At 35.7% G+C, this 17514-nt stretch overlaps 1 protein-coding gene across 9 annotated transcripts in view; it reads left to right on the top strand.

Moving 5' to 3' along the window:
• The window catches only part of LOC126761061 (protein furry), a 143820-nt gene that overhangs the window by 30366 nt on the left and 95940 nt on the right, over nt 1–17514 (top strand). For all 9 annotated transcript variants that reach the window (XM_050476983.1, XM_050476981.1, XM_050476980.1 and 6 more), the window contains one exon: nt 6681–6841. In XM_050476983.1, the coding sequence (XP_050332940.1) occupies nt 6681–6841 (161 nt within the window). The remainder of the gene's footprint in view (nt 1–6680; nt 6842–17514) is intronic.

Genomic DNA, 17514 nt, shown 5'->3' with positions numbered 1-17514 from the left:
ACTTATTTTTCAAAGCAACGCATCCAGCTTCGAACATATTGTTCAGATCGGATTACTATAATATAAAGCTGTCATATAAACTGAACGAACAAAATCAGCATAAATATCTTTTTATATCCTTTTACACTAAATGAAATGCATTTGTGAAGGATATTCTAAATAAAACTGGACTGCAACCACGCCTACTTCGTATACAACGACAGCTCGAATGACAAGCTCATTTACCTTTACAATAAATAAAACTTAGCTCAAATAATGGCTCGGGTGATCGTGTGATATCGCAATAAAAGGCGATAAATCCAAAGGTCCAAATCGGCCCTATATATCAAATATGAGGGTAGTTATGTTTCTGATGCCTTATATAAGCATATACCGGTGAATATATAAAATATCATGTTGACATTCAGTGAGAATATTTTCCTAATTCCTGTAGTTTAATGTCAAAGTTGATATCAAACCAAATGGTGGCTGTGTGATATCCGCTTAAGCCTTAGCATGCTTGTCCTCTGAATATTTCGAAATAAAGATCCTTATCTATCCTCTGTGAGCTATGAACACTACTCAAAAATGTGAAAAATTTCGTAAGCGAAAGTTTGTTTTGGGTACTTATAAAGACTTCATATCAAGTTGATTCTTCTTCTTGAATCAAGTTGATTACCAGCTTATATTTTTACGAACAACAAAAGCAGATAAGCTAAGAAAAGTTGTTTTCTAAGAAATAGACCGAAATATATAATATATATATTATTGCTCTAAGAAGAAAAATAAATCTTTTTACATCCTCTGTAATGCTCTTTGATTAGACGCTAAGCGCTATACTTCTTGGAATGCCATAAAAGTGTATTGGAATGCGATTTTGTTTCGCTCTTGCTGTTGTTGTGTATGACTAGCGCTTGCTAAAACAGAGATAACAGTATTTGTTATTTGTGTCTCGAAATTAGTTCGGGATTTAATATAAAAATATAATACCTAATTAATATATTACAAAGCAATAACTTTAGTTGTAGGGTATATTTTTTTATATATCTTTACGTTCCAAAAATAAATACTTATTTATAGGGCGATCCATTTCGATCGAGGTTCCCTACTTAAAAATAAAAAAAAACATATAAACTTCAAATTTAATTGAGAATTTTTATTATCATTCGAAAGAGCATTTATTTTTTGAAGATTATCTCTTTCAAATGTTGGCCGCGGCTAAGTCTCAGAAGGTGCAACCGTTAAGTCCAATTTTCGATGACTCCTTCTAGCATTTCGACTGGTAACTGGCGAATGATACGCTCCGAGGCCTGATTCGAAGCCTCACCTCACATATCCACACAGGAAAAAATCTAAGGTGTGATATCACACAATCTTAGCGACCAATCGACCGGCCTAAAACGTAAAATTGTCAGCTGTCCAAAGTATTCTCTCAATAAATATCAAATATGTTCGATGCGATGTGTGGGAAGTGACGCCATCTTATTGAAACCAAATGTCGCCAAGATTACGAACTTCAATTTCAGGTATCAAATAGTCGGCTATCATGACTCGATAATGATCGCCATTGACGGTTACGTTCTCACCGACATCGCTTTTAAAGGAATATGGATGATGATTCCACCGGCTCCCAAACCACACTAAACCTTTGTTTTTTCTGTTTTATCTGGATGAAATGGCAGCTCCTGAATTTCATCAGGTTGGTCTTCGTCCTAAATGCGGTAATTTTGTTTGCTTATGTACCCATTGAGCCAGAAGTGGGCCTCATCGCTATATTTTTGACACGAAAATGTCGGATCTTCTTCGAACTTTTGACGAGCCCAGGTCGAGCAAGTTCAGTTCTTGCACAAGCTGTCAAGTTCTTGCCAAGTCGTTCCATACGCCAGTCCGAGTTGCCGCGAACGGCGGCGTATCGACTCTCCACGGACTTCGCGTACACTCTCAGCTACGGCTGCTATATTTTCTTTCGGTTGTCTATTCGGTCGAATATTATCCAATAATGAACGCTGGGTCTCAAGATAGATGATGGTGTTGCGATTAGTACGCTCAGTAAGCCGATTATGTTGACCATAAGTTGGGCAAAGCGCGCGAAAAACATTCTTTACAGAACGTGAATTTTCATAATAAAGTTGAACGATTTGTAAACGTTGTTCAGGCGTAAAGCTTTCCATGATGAAATGCCAAATAATACTGAACAAAAATAACATGACAGCTTGACACGGCTCAAGCGTGATCTGTAAAAAAAAAAGATTATTGAAAGAAATACCTCTATTTGGACTATCCGTTATATGTAGTTATTCCTTTCATTTAACATCCATTTTTGCACTTTTTATAAGTTAAAGCCCTAAATATCTTTTCGGGATTTTCCGCTTTAACTTCTTTCCATATATGCCATGCAGCATATTTGAAATTCCGAAAACGCACGTGATTTTTTAGGCGCTGCAGTAAAATTAAATTGCCTTCTTCGAATTAAAATTCGCTTACATCTCAATGGTTTTGATATTTTACTGTCGCACATTCCACGCTTAACCCTTTACACCAGCCAACGACATACAAATTTACAAGTGTATGTGCGCATTAGAGCGGGTCGATTTGTTTGGAGTCACAAAACGAAAAAATCGCATATGTGTAAATAGTACTTAGGTCTAAAGATCATTCTGTAGAACTTTGCCTAAGCGACTATAGGTGTAAAACCGGTTTCGAGCCAGCGGTTTTTAGGGCGAAGTTTTCTAGGTTATAATTTTTTTTTGTCAGTTTTTGAGATATCCGAATGAAATTCAACGCTTAGCTGTATTTTGATATTCTATTGATCAATTGTTGGAATCGCCAAGATCGGACAACTAAATCACATATCTCCAATCAACTGATTGTCAGATTTTTTAAACCTCAACTTAAAAATGGCTTGTTCGAAATCGGTTTTAGACCCATAGTATCTTAGTCAAAGTTGTGCAGAATGATCCGTCGAACATTTGCCGACTACCCGATTTTATAAAAAAAAATCGATCCGCTCTAATGTATACATATTTCACTTTGTGTGCATGCCACAGCTGTATTAGTCTGGCTGCTGTAACTGCAAAGCCGATTTTTTGTCTATCCCTTGACTTGCATTTGATTGCCTTCTGTGTCGTCTCTAGAACGGATCCTAAGCACCGGATTTGGAATGAAAAAAAAAAACAATATTTATGTATATGCGTTAGCTAAGCTCCTTTAAATTTAGTTCGTTATGTTTTGTGGCAATTTCTGTTTTTGTGGCAGGAATTAAAAATAATTCTTGTACTTTTGGTACAACGTATCTGTATGTATGGAGATAAAAAGTGATTTTTTTTAAGAAAAGTTGTGAGCATTTTTATTATATTCGAGCAACAGAAACATGTATTTGCATATCTCGTTACCTGTCCACAAATAAGTATGTATTATTATATATTATTAGATGAAGATTTCGTATCACTTTAAAGAAAATTAAAGGTTTTTTGAAGAAGTGCGAATGTAATATTCAACGAACGTTACCTTTTTTGTAGTACGTTTTGGCTTTTGTTTCAAAATAGTTGCCAGCTTCGGCTATTATCTCTTCCTTGTCGCTAAATTTCCATTCAGTGACCAAACTCTTGAGGTCTAATAATACGAAAAAATATGTAGAACGGATCCGGTAGCAATTCATACCATTTTCACCTGATTTTAGCATACCCGATACGCCAGCTAACTCGATCAACCGTAGAAGCTGTTCGAACAAGCAAATAACTGCACCAATATTGCGCCACTGTTGTTTTTCTGCCGATACTCAGCTTACACTTATACTACAACATTTTTGCGTCGAATATGATATATTGCTATACTGCCGCAGTGATTGAGTCTCGAACATCCCCTACTTTACGGTCGTCCAAAATCATTTTATGTATTTTTAATGCTGCCGTCCGCAATAACCTCTTTTTGAACGCAACTGCAACTGTGTCAATGCTTTCAGTGCTCATATGACCTGTACGAGATTGAACGCTTGGTACAAATGGGTAAATTCGCTTAACATAGAGCGTGGATAACACTTCTCAACACACTTTTTGGTATCAGCAGCAGTTTTTTCATAAAAAAAGTGTTTCTCTAGGACATAAAAATCATTTTACTCTGCTTTTATACCCTTGACAGGGTATATAAAGTTTTCCACGAAGTCTGTAAGATCCAGAAGCAAATGTCGGAGACCCTATAAAGTATAAAGTAGTGGGCTTAAAAAACCTGTCAGGTAGTTGCTATCACTTTATAGTGGAGTGATATTGCTATTCCTAATTAGATTGACGTGCAATTTCTAACTTTTATATATAGTGCTATAAAAAGTTGATTTGCATCATTGAAATATTAATTGTGTTCGTAAAAAGTTTGAAAAGTGTTATTTTATAAAAAAACATATATTATAAAAAAAACAAAAGGTGTCAGCCAGACTACTGTCTCAGATTTCATAAAAAATATTCGGAAGACGGGTTCTTTTGCTGGGAAAAAGGATCTGGAAGGGTTCGAAAGACGAATATTGGCCAAAACAGGCTCATCCGATGGCCTTGTCTACTAGATCGCTTTAAATCCAAGTTATATATTAAAAAGGACCTTAGTAATGCGTTAGGCGGGATAGTGGATGCATGAGCGATTCGCCGGAGACTCAAAGAGGTCGAATTCAACGGCTGACGTCCTGCAAATCTATCTGTCTGTTAGCCCCTCAGTTTTTGAGATATCTGTCTAAAATTTTACAAACGTTCTTTGCTTCCGAAGTAGTTGCTCATTCGTAAAAATCGCCGATATCGGACCCCTGTTGGATAGAGCTGTCATACAAATTGATTGGTCGAAATCCCGTTCCCACAGCAGTCTGGTCTACGTAACCAGAACAGACCCGGTTTTTTTTATCCGGTCAAGGACTGTCAACTCGGCAGAATTGTGTTACTATAAGAAAAAAAGCAACAACATCAAAATCAAGTCATTGTATGGAAAAGTTTCTTGTTTGACAAGTTAGTTCCACGAAATTTGGCTTGGATTATTGACAAAGGCAAGGCAACAAACTCCGAATATATTGTTCAGTCCGAACCTCGGATAGCTGTCATACAAACTGATTGATCGAAATCAAGTTTATGTTATCGAAGTCTCATACCTTTATCTATAAAAAAAAAAACGTTGCCTACCTTTAAGCGCACGTTGTACAAGGTGTATTCCAAAGTAAACAGGACTTTTTGAATCTAGCGCCCCCTGTTGGTGCCAGGGGCTATATGCCGACTGGTGCGTTAGAATCTGCTATTTCATGACATTTCATTGATTGGAAGTGAAGTAATTGCATTTTAAGTGTTAGTATGTTTCTGTTATCGGTGCGAAAATGAGCTTCGAACAAAGCGCCAACATTAAATTTTCTTTCAAAATTGGTAAAACTTTTACCGAAACGTTTCAATTGATGAAACAAGTTTATGGCGATGATTGCCTATCTCGTAGCAGAGTGCACGCGTGGTTTCAACGTTTTCAAAGTAGTAGTGAGGACATAAATGACGATCAACATGTGGGCCACTTAAAATCCGTGATCACCGGAAATTCTATCGATAGTGTGCGTGAATTCATCAAAAATCAATCGAAATCATCATTGAAATTCATGGAAATGGAATTGAACATCTCCAAAACATCGATTTATCGCGTTTTGGCCAAACATTTTGGCTTAAGAAAGGTGTTTGCACGATTTGTTCCGCACAAATTGACTGACGACCAAAAATTGCTCAGAATCCCAACATTCGAAGGACGATTATTTGACCAAAAATCAGATTTAACCATTAACTACTCCCCGTATTCACATGATATGGCACCGTGCGACTTCTTCTTTGCCCAGGAAAGGAAAGCTCTATGCAGTTGTAGAGGCCATTCAAAAGGCTTGCACCGGCATATTGGCGGCCATACCGGCCAACGAGCTAAAACACTCCTTCGACATGCTTTTGGACCGTGCAAAAAGCTGTATTGAAGCAGAAGGAGACTATTTTGAATAAAATAAATTGATTGTGTCGAAAAAACCATTTGTTCTGTTTTTTTTAAAGTCCTGTTTACTTTGGAACACGTCTTGTATTATATTTGCTGGGTTCAAGTAACCACTAGTTGGTTCATTATAAGTCCAAGTCAGTCTGTCTAACATCGTTAATAATCGAAAACACATTCGAGATTCGTGAATCTGTATGGCATGATCAAAAAACGGCAGTTATGAAGGACGTTTGCATTAAATATCTCACTGCCCCATATTTCTTTGAACAGATTCAATGAATGATAGATGAATGCTTACAAATGTCTGTCCGCAAAAGCCTGAAAAGGCCTTGACTATTACTGATTTTAATATTCAATTTCTGAAATATTAATGCTCTTGGTTTCTATAGTCAAAAAAGATTCACATTGACCAGCTATAAGATCTCCAGATTTGTCTCCCCTCACTGCTTTTGTAAATTTATTTGAAAAGCAAAGTCTACACAAGCATATCGGGTCATTGCCGACCGCAAGAAAATAATTCATGTTGAAATGATTTCTTTAAATTCCAATTAAGCGGAAATAATATTAATCGATTTCCATATTATATTTTCGCAAATATGTACATCATTTTCACAAAAATATTAAAATAAAAAATGTATATATGTATATATATTTATAAGCAGCTTTGATTTCAAAGATAATTTATCATTTTGCTTTATTTTTTATTTTTATTTTTGCAGAGAATATCCTTGTGATCACTACACCTCGGTTATAACGGTCACACTGCTAATGACCGGCTGTCCACGTGTTGAGGTGCACTCCACCGCTCTACAATTGCTACAAATACTGGATAAGCGTTTCTTCGGCAGCGTTGCCTCGCTACACAGCGACCATGAGAAAGGTATGTTTGAACCACTAACAACTACAACGTATCCCAGTGTAAAAGCTACTAACAAATATATAAAATAGTAAAATTATTGAAAAAAAATAATGTACAAGTATAATAAGCATATGTTAAGCGTATGCGAAGTGAGACGCAATAAAGGCGTGTGGCATATCAAAGATTTTCGTATTTCTCATTCATGAGCCGTGCGCGAGAATTCATGCATTATTTATGAGCGGAATGCGGTCGGCAGCTGGGGTTCGGCTGAATCAGTGTGTCTAGTAGACTAATAAAGCGAGAGTAGTTCAGTGTGTCATGTGTGTATGTATGTGTCTGTGTGGGTGGTTGTCATCGCCTTCGTGTCCTTAACCTACCTTGCTCTATTCAACATTGAGTCCCATGATGACACACTGTTTCGATTTCATTACGGACTTGTTACCAATTATGTTTATTAAGTGCGGTTTTTTGCAAATGTGGCATAAAATATATATGTATGTACATATGTACATATATAGAAATACATAAATATATTATTGACCATTAATACAGATCAAATGTCAAAAAATATTAAATGTCATTAAAACTAAAAGACGAAAAGACGAGAAAAAGAAATAAAATATAAATAAAACACTACAAAGAAGGTGAAATAAAAAATTTACGGCACAATTTCTATGTTTCGCATTCTTTTCCCTATATGTATGTATAAATATATCTTATAAAGAAATGTTCATTATTGAGGTTAGAGTGAGGTTAAAAGTAAAAGCATTTCATTTGGATCGTTATTTCATGACTCTGCCGCCTAGATTTTATTGAATTCAGCTGATGTGTAGAGTAAGAGGTTAACTCAGAATTTCAAGAAATTTCCAGATGATTTGCTATTAGATTAGTTCTCTCTGTCAGTTAATCATAACCTCAACACCAAATTGTTTGTTATGGGATCAAATTGCTGAATTCTGTATTCAATTTGATAACCATAACCTAAAAACTTGAAAGTAACATATTAATTTAATACATTGTGGCAAAAAAGTCCCCGAAAATTGTAAAATATTAAATTATTCATCAATTACCTAGAACTATTCTCGTAGGATTACATACTGTGCAACTGGAAGCAAAAAAAAAAGAAAAAAACGTAACCTTCAAGAACACTGCAGCCATAATACCCTTCACAGTTGCATTAATTTTTGGGTAAAAGGGTATAAAAATATATTTATCTTGATTTTGTTTGCACACTTTGTATGGCAGCTATATGTTATAATGGTCCGATCTGAACAAACTGTTATCAGATTGTAGCGCTGCTTTGGATAATAATCCGTGTAAAATTTCGTGAAGATATCTTCCACAATAAAAGAGTTTTCAATACAAGAGCTTGATTTTGTTCAAACAGTTTATATGGCAGCTATATGCTATAGTAGCCCGATCTTAACAATTTGTTCGAGGATAATGCCGTTACGTTGAAACACTACTACATTACAAATTTCGTGAAGATATCTCGTTAAATACAAAAGTTTTCCCTACCAGGACTTTATTTCGATCGATCAGTTTATATGGCAGCTATACGCCATAGTAGTCCGGTTTCGGTTATTCTGGCAAATGAGCAGCTTCTTGGGAGGAAAAGGACGTGTGCAAAATTTCATATCGATAACTCAAAAACTGGGTGGCTAGTTCGCATATATAGAAGATCATACTGAGGATCAATTGAGTCAATACAGGCATGTCCTGGCTTATTTAAATTTTCAGTGGATTTATTATAAGCCTCGCTTGGGATGGCCGAACCTTCAACGAATTTTGGTATTTTCGATTTCAAATCATTTTTGGAGCGTCATTCGCTAGATTATTGGACATAAACGTTACGTTTGATAAATATAGTGTCTTCAGAATGAAGGTACGTTGTCAAGCATTTCTTTTGCGATCTCTACTCAACGTCGTTTTTATCAAGGATTCAGATCTTTTGGTACGAGTCTAGCATTGACACGCTTCATACCCAAAACTTAAACGAAAATATGTTGAGTCGATCGATAAGAGTTGTGGAGATCCTCTATGGCTCTGTTGCCTACACTACGATTTTGAAGCAGCTTTACATTTCTGATGTTTTCGTCTTAACAGAGGTGGATGGACTACTCAAATAAAGCCAGCTCTATAATCTATAAAGTATTCTATCATTCCCAGCCTTCAAGAATCTAAACAGTATGTGCTCCACTTCTTCCTAACTGGAGTAGACACCGCTTATGTGGTTAAAGCCGATTTTACAACAGTAGGTCAATCGCTGTTTAGCGCCAATTGTAGATTCCAAGTGCAGCCAAGTCCCCCTCCGCCTGTTATTTCCAACGGAGCGGAGGTCTTCCTTTTCCTCTGATTCCCCCGACGGGTACTCGGTCGAATACTCTCAGAGCTAGAGTGTTTTCATCCATTCGGACGACATGACCTAGCCAGCGTATCCGCTGTCTCTTAATTACCTGAACTATCCATCCATCGAATGCGATATTCGCCGTTAGCGTAACGTCGACTCATCAGATGTTGTCATCGTCCAAGACTCTGCACCATATAGTAGGAAGGGGATAATAGGTGACTTGTAGAATTTGATCTTCGTTCGTCGCGAGGGGACTTTACTTCTCAGTTGTCTGCTCAGTCTGAAGGTGCTTGGTGCAACTTCCAATCGGCTGTGATGTCTTGTCGGACCCGATTGAGTTTGGTTTGAGTCTCTTAAGAACTTCCTCGTAAAACTTGTCGTTGAAGATTTGTTCAGGAGAAACAAGTTCATCGTGAACGATGCCTTTGATGTCAAAAAAGACAATGAGCATCGTTTTCACTTTGGATTTGCTCATTCATCAGCGACCTCTTCCTGGCCCTCCAAAAAGGGTAAGCCTGCTTGATCATATCAAAAGTCTCTGTCGCAGATTTACTGAGTTTCACACAGAATTCCATCGCGTACCACTGCTCTAACGAACCCTGACTTGCTCTAACGAGACAACTGACCAGCCACACGTTCGTCAGCTAGGAATGCCCTCTACCGAATCCAGTCGGTGCGCGCACGCTCCGAAGTACATTCGCGGCGGAAGAAAATCAGTCCAATTACTTTCCGGACAAACCCTGTTATTGCCAAACTATTTTCAAATAAGAAACAAATGTGAATTTAGGTGAAATCTTTAAATGAAATATTTCAGGTTGAATTCGATCGAACGGCAATACCATATCGCATAAAACACTTTCATAGCAAGCTCTTAATTAATCAAAATGTATTAATAGCCAAAAATCAACAAATTTCTAATATGTTATTGATTTACCTTACACATAATTGTTCTAGCAGAAGACTCAGTTCAACGCATACACCATACTTACATGTGGTGACAAATTTTGTACTTTTTTTTACGAAAAAGTTGTGACAAGTTTTTTCAATTACCGAATAAACTTTTGTCAATCACCAAGATACGCTTACCCAATTAACAGTACATGAGAAGAATGCGCTAATCTTCAGCCATTCAGCAAGTTCATTATTCTTGTTGCTGACCCAGCCACACACACACACACATACAAATACAAACATACTACTTACAAGTGTTACGGTTCTACGAATCCCTTTGTGTGTTTTTCGCCGAAAATTGCTCACTTAAAAAGGATAAAAAGTACTCGACGCCAATCAGCTATGAAAGCCAGCACCGTCACAGTCTTGTGTAGATATGTATGCAAGTTTCTTAGTACTGTACTTTTAAGGTGTCTTCCGGCCGCCAATAGTCAAATAGATAATATATAATATAAGTATCTACGTAGTAGTGTGTGGAGGAAATAGAGAAAGTGAACACTTTTGAACAAAATCAATGCCTGCTGTGTGATGGGATTTCTTTCCTATGCTGCGTGCTCGTGTTTTCCGCCGTTTAGAGTTTCACTTTTAGCGTTTTTTTTTTAGTGTTTGTCTGGCAAATATTGAACGAACTTAAGCACTTTATAATCATAATCTTTTTATCTGCGAACTGTCATCTCCAGCGAAAATGTGTGTACATTGTCGGTGGCATTATCAAATTTCAGCACTTTATAAAATTAACATCTAATAACTTGTTTGCACATGGCGGGTGATACTACGCACCGTTACCCTCATACATACATACATACATACATACAAGTATTAACACACCCTTGTATGCACATTCAGACTGTTATATGTATGTATGTCTAACGGTGATAGTGTTGCGCAAATTATTCTGTCACATGCCTGTCTACTTTTTGGAAATATTGCTTTGCTTTGATTTAAAGTTTTTTACGATTAAGATTAGTTTTACTATATATTGTAGTTGTTGTTACTTTTCTACATATTTAATAGTTCATAATTGTTTCTATGGGAAAGCAAAATCAATATTTTTCCTGTTTATGCCCATAAGTCATCAATTTGATCCTTTCGATATTAAAAAAAAATTAAATCAATATCATCGGTTTTCTATTGAAGGATTAATTAGTTACTCTAGTATTTTTAGTCGATCATATTTTCGAACTGGAAGCACAATTTAACATTTTCCAGTAACTCTGCAACAGATGAACTACCCAGAGCAAGCATCAGACTACAATTAGACTTCGAAAAAATTGAGCTTATATGTCTACGGCTACTTGTAGATATTTAGTCGACAAACATGCTATAAATATACTCGAATCTCGGTAGAATAAACCCCAAACTTGCTCAACAAGTGTTTCAGCGTGGCATGAATGGAATATGGGTTGCACATGTCGACTGTTAAAACGCAAACGGAATGACGTATGAACCCTAGAAGGAGTTCTAACAGAACACTGTTTAATTGGCTGACACGCCAGCAGAGTGATGACACAATACAATGACAGTTGTAGAAGTGAATGCAAAGCTTTTTATAGGAAAAGAAGAACTATCGGTAGAAGTTTTCTTGACAGAGTCTCGGAACTTGCACTGATATTCGAATTTCATCAAAAGCGCATGGGTGGTTAAGAGAAGACATATTCGATTGAGGACATTTTAGTTCCTGTGGTTTCAAAATGGAACTGCTAAAGGCCAAGGTTCTTAGTCAGGCATCCGACATTCACTCTACTTACCTACCTTGTGGCAAATTGTCGATTTCATTCCAAAAGAACCATTATCTTTTATTGCCTCAAAATATATTTCTTAGGATTTTGCTTTCGAAGACTTGCAGTTTGTATGTGTCCTTTTCGAATAGCACCATGATTCTGCTTCGTAGAACAAAACTGGTCGAATGATGGAGAACATGGGACCGAACGCTTGGTCGTTGATTTGGCTCATTGGTCTGGTTTTACATATGATTTGTTGCGTTAAGGATTATCTTAATGGTTCCATTTTTCATTCCCTGTCAAAATCTGATGTAAAAACGACTTCTCTTTGTAGCTAAATAGAGAAGGTACAGGGTTTTCCAGTAAGACTGATATGATTTCTTTTCAAATAAAAATACAATAATTCTTATGGAAATTAAAATGTTTTTTTTTTTTTTTATTTAATGAAAAGTATAATCGAAACAACTAAGTTCTGAATGTAACATCATTCAAATGGTCTCCACTATTTCTTTTTTAGGAACGAATACAATCAACCCTATTTTCTAATACTTTTTCTACTAAACCAAGTCATATGTCAGGAATAGCACGTTCAATATGGACTTCTAAAGCTTGAAAACCGATGACTTCAAATAACCCAACAAGAAATATTGTAATGGTGTTAAATCACGATTTCTTGCATATCATTCAATGTCTTAATTTCTTAAAGTAATCGAATCTCCGAACTTTGGTCCAATGGCTTCAGTCCCTAATACGCATACCGCACTTGATGGATCGTTAAACTGTACCATATATTTTACGGCGACATTGACATAGTGCAACGAATCAAGAGACAGCTGCTGCGCTGGCTAGGTCATATTGTTCGGATATCCATCCTCCACACTCCAGCTTTGAAAGTATTCTGAAATTTCGGAATTTAATTATCTATGTATGAATCGTTCCGTTCCGAGTTTTGTCTATTTTCCTTACTTTATCGTCCCATAAATTCCATTTGATTCAAATGCGGTTGCTACAGTATTGGGTCTCGGAACTCGAAGTGTAATCGATTAAAAAGGCAGTATATTCGATTTGGGTAGTTATTTTTATTTAACTCAAAGTATGGAATGTATGGAAATAATCGAAAATTCAGAATCAATTCACTTTTGTTCGCTACAACCACCTTTTACCTTTACTACGGCCTTGAGACGGCCAAAAAACGAATCTTCAGCTGTCGAATGTGCCTTGGCGATATTTTTGAGTTTGGTGTATTTTTAATTACGGACTATATTCATATTTACTTTGGACACCACCTTTGACTTTGACTCGATGAAAACGGTTGGGGAGCGTCCATCTGCGGTTACAGCGGCCTAAACCGTTACTTGTGCTGGGTGGTGCCGCTTGGTGGCCAACCGATGACTCACAATTTCGTACAAACAGTCGGTCCAATAAACCCTAACATTTTAAGATTTTATAAATTGTTGAAATTGGGAAAATTTTGTCGTCAGAAAACGCCATGTTCGAAATTTTAGCGCATTCGGCCAAACGTAGCAACTTCTGCGCTCTCTCAAATCTAAGTTTTTTGATGACCATTTCCATGGCATTTTGCAATGCTACCAGTATTATTAGAACGAGTTATGTTATTCCCGGTATTATTATGGTAAACGAAAAGTTTATTCGCATTAAATTGTTTGAGCTCATAAACCATCCCTTGCTGTGATTTAAAAGTACGTTTGAATTTCATCGCTCAACACTTTAGTTGCTTAACTTTTGGCAAAATGTTTTTGTAGGCTTGTAAACAATATTCCGCACTGTCACTTAGTCAATTTCTAGACAATTTGGCTGCGCCACGATGCGAACGGTCTGCAGTTGTTTAAAATACGAGTTCTGGTCTCTGTACTCTTCTGCCTTCCTTCAGTTTTTTCGTCACGCTGTTTTTCGTGGCGCTCTGAAATGTAGGCAACCTTATTTGAGTTGCAAATTTTTGGGTTGTAATACACGGTAAACACAACAATAAATTACCATAAACCAAATTTGGAACATACGCATGTGTTTTGTTTACATATGTTTTGTAGGTAAGTAGTTTTTCACCGTTTTTAAAAACTCATCTGCGCGCTAATATTAACATTTATTTCATCTGAATATGATTTTTGTAAAAAAAAAATTTGCATAATTTGCAGTTGAAAACATAAAATGCCGTGAGTAATAGTTTATGGATATTAAAGTTGCATGTAATTTGTGTTGCTTTTCTAGAAATCATAGCAAACAACTTATTTAATGATTGCAACGTGTTCGTAATTTGAATAAATCAGAAATTATTTATTGCTTCGTATGAATGCAGCATACATTCATATGTACATATAAATAATTTTTGCGTAAATATTTTGCAACAATTCATGTTTGGCATGTTATGCAAAAATTCTTTATTTCAATTGTTCTGCTTGCCCAAAGGTGAAGTTAAGCCGCAATTAAAAAATTGTTCGCATTTATTGTGGTATTTCTTAATTATATATTTTATTCGAAGTGCATAAAAATAGTTTTATACATATTTCTGGAATTCTTTAATGTATAATGCTACATTAGGGTGTGCGTTATTTCATATATTAATTTTCAGTTTCAGTTTGTTATCCAGTGTAGTCATGCTCTTTATTTTCAGTTTATACCGTGCCTAGCTAATATTTTCCTTTATGCATATAATATGAGATTTTCATTATGTAATTAAATCTAAATGTGATATTTTATTACAAAATTTCGCTCTACAAAAACGGCCTAAATGATTTTTTCGTATAAACCTTACTTTAAAAGTTATACGCCGTTAAAGTTAGGCACCAAATGACCTGAGCATTCCTTCAAGTGCCTATACCTTCTGTTTTGCTCATACGACATGGCGTACTTTTCAAGGCAGGAAGCTTGATGCATAACTTTTTCATACCATGTTACTCATACGACATGGTGTACTTTATGAAGACAGTACGTTTGATGCATAACTTCTATGCCTATGCAATCTGTGTTACTCATACGACACGGTGTACTTTATGAAGACAGTACATTTGATGATATCGTCACCTTAAAGTCAAAAAAACCTACCACTTTTCCTAAGTTTCGGGCACAAAAATATCTATATAATAAAAACCACTTATATTGAAAAAAAATTTAGTTTCGGTTATAAAATAGTAGAAAATTTAGTAAATTTATAGGTTATAAAATGGTTATATATTAGTTATAAAATAGTTATATATAAGTTATAAAATGGAGATATATTAGTTACAAAAAAAATTGAGTTTCGGTTATAAAATAGTTACATATTGGTTATAAAATGGTTATATATTAGTTATAAAATGGTTATATATTGGTTATATCCGACAGCGGCAACTGAAAATTTTATGCTGCATATATGTATTTAATATGATGTAGTGAATCGTAGGCAATAAAAAACTGAATTTTGATTTTTCTGATAACACGTTTTGCATTTTAGGTGACGATATAACTTTTAAGGGCATGGTTTTATGGAAAAATTCAATAAGATCTTTTTTGTGGAGCGCATAGTTTTGTATTAGCAAATGCTTTTTTAATGTTTCTAGGTTTACCTGCTTAATAGGAAATATTAAAATATCCCTTAGTATAAACATATAAAGAGCTTGTTTAGGTTCCGCGTCAACAGACAAAAATTAATTTGTCAAATAACGTACACCCTAATATTACATATGCAAACTAAATATAACAACTTAGTGAAATTAAAAATTTCATATACTATACATATGTATGTATGTATATATCTCATAGCAAACATTACATTGCGAGTGATATTTTTTATAAATTACTTAATTTTTTGTATTTTCTATTACAATAACAATTTTTACACCACTTTGGTATTTAATGCACAGCGCATCACAAGAGTTGAGATTTTCGCAATTCTAATTGATAAATTTTTAGCATTTCTAAAAATAATATTCTTTCTTTCTAAAAATAATGTTCTGCTCCATAGATTTGCTTTCACAAATCTCTCATGCGATTTTGGCTTAAATAATTGTATTATCTTTCTTTTATGTCTATATGTGTGTTTTTACAATTTGCTTTGTGAACCTTAATCATTAAAATATTTGCACATTTTTACAACAATAACAAAAGCTATTTATTTACTGACTTGTGCTGTCATTAGTGGCTACTTATTAAATCTAAGCAATATATTATGCACAAAGCTAATGCGCGCTGGCTGATTTCAAGCTGCGTAATTATATGCTACAGTTATTATACAGTTATCATATATGCGCATTTACATATGGACTTATATATATATATTATGTATGTATCACTTATACATATTATGTATGTAACCGTTAAATGTTGTTCCATAATTAAACTGTTAGCTAAGCACATATTGGATATTAATGACCAACTGCACTGCAAGGCTGACCAAAATAAATATCAAATTAAACGGAACGCTATGAGCATATAGAAATTATAAATGCTTGCAAATAACTAGTAAGCTCTCGACAGAGTAATCATGCGTTTATTATCCTCCCTGTGGGAGAAAGAGCTGATGGATACTAATAAAATTACTAGTTCTGTTGAAATCTCGCTCAAAGCAATCCTTTGAGAAATGAGTGAGAGAATATATAAACTACTATGCGCAAAAAATAATAAAAATTTGTTCATAATTTTAAAATTCTTAATTTATTCTTCAAAATTTATGACATCTCTTTCAAAATAATCCCCTTGCCGCCAAAACACTTGTGCCAACGTTTTTCCCAATCGTCGAAACAGTTGTTGGAGTAAATTTCTGGTATAGCCTTCAATGTGTGTAGTGATTCACTTTTAATGTCTTCAATTGACTCAAAACGGTTTCGTCAGAGCGGTTGTTTAAGTTTGCTGAGCAGTCAGAAGTCACACGGAGCTAAATCAGGCGAATACGCTGGTTGCGGCACGATATTGGTTGAAAATTTGGCGAAAAACTCACGAAGAGTCAATGCAGTATGCGACGCTGCATTGTCGTGGTGCAAAACCCAAGTGTGGGCCTATAATTCCGGCTTTGTTTTACAAATAGCTTCGCACAAACGTTGCAAAACACTCCAATAGTAGTATTTCTTGTTGACAGTTTGGCCGGTCAGTAGGATTCGCAGTGCACCAGACCTAGATAATCGAAGGGACTGTCAACAAAACCTTGATTTTCGAATTGCTTTGACGTGTTTTAATCTTATTCGGCTTACCTTTGCCACGTCATTCGGCTGATTGATCGCATGTTTCCAGGTCGTAAGCATAGATCCAAGCCTCAAGACCAGTAATAATACGTTTTATGACATCCTGGTGGTCGGAATGCATGGTGTTTTCTATTTTCTTAGGCTCAAATGTTCTTTCAAAATGGTTTTCACTGATCCTTCCGATATTCCAACGAAGGCAGTGAGATCTCTGACTGTTAATCGTTGATTCTCAAACACCAATTCCTTTATTTTATTGATGTGTTGATGCCCGTCCTGGACGTGGTTCGTCGTCAACGCTTTCTCGACCTTTGAAGAATTTGTATCAATCAAAAACACTTGCTCGCGACAAACAATTTTCAGTGAATGCCTCTTCCAACATGTTGAACGTTTCGGCACCAACAATTTACACCATCCATTTCTGTCTGGCGAGAACATTGAAAACGCTTAAGCAACAGTTTTTGAAAATCATCGTGTTGGCATCCAAGAGATAGCAGAAAACCC

This window comes from Bactrocera neohumeralis, chromosome 6 (assembly GCF_024586455.1).
Source record: "Bactrocera neohumeralis isolate Rockhampton chromosome 6, APGP_CSIRO_Bneo_wtdbg2-racon-allhic-juicebox.fasta_v2, whole genome shotgun sequence".
Taxonomy (NCBI): Eukaryota; Metazoa; Arthropoda; class Insecta; order Diptera; family Tephritidae; genus Bactrocera; species Bactrocera neohumeralis.
The sequence above is the reverse complement of the archived record's forward strand: the minus strand, read 5'-3'. Positions and strand labels throughout refer to the sequence as shown.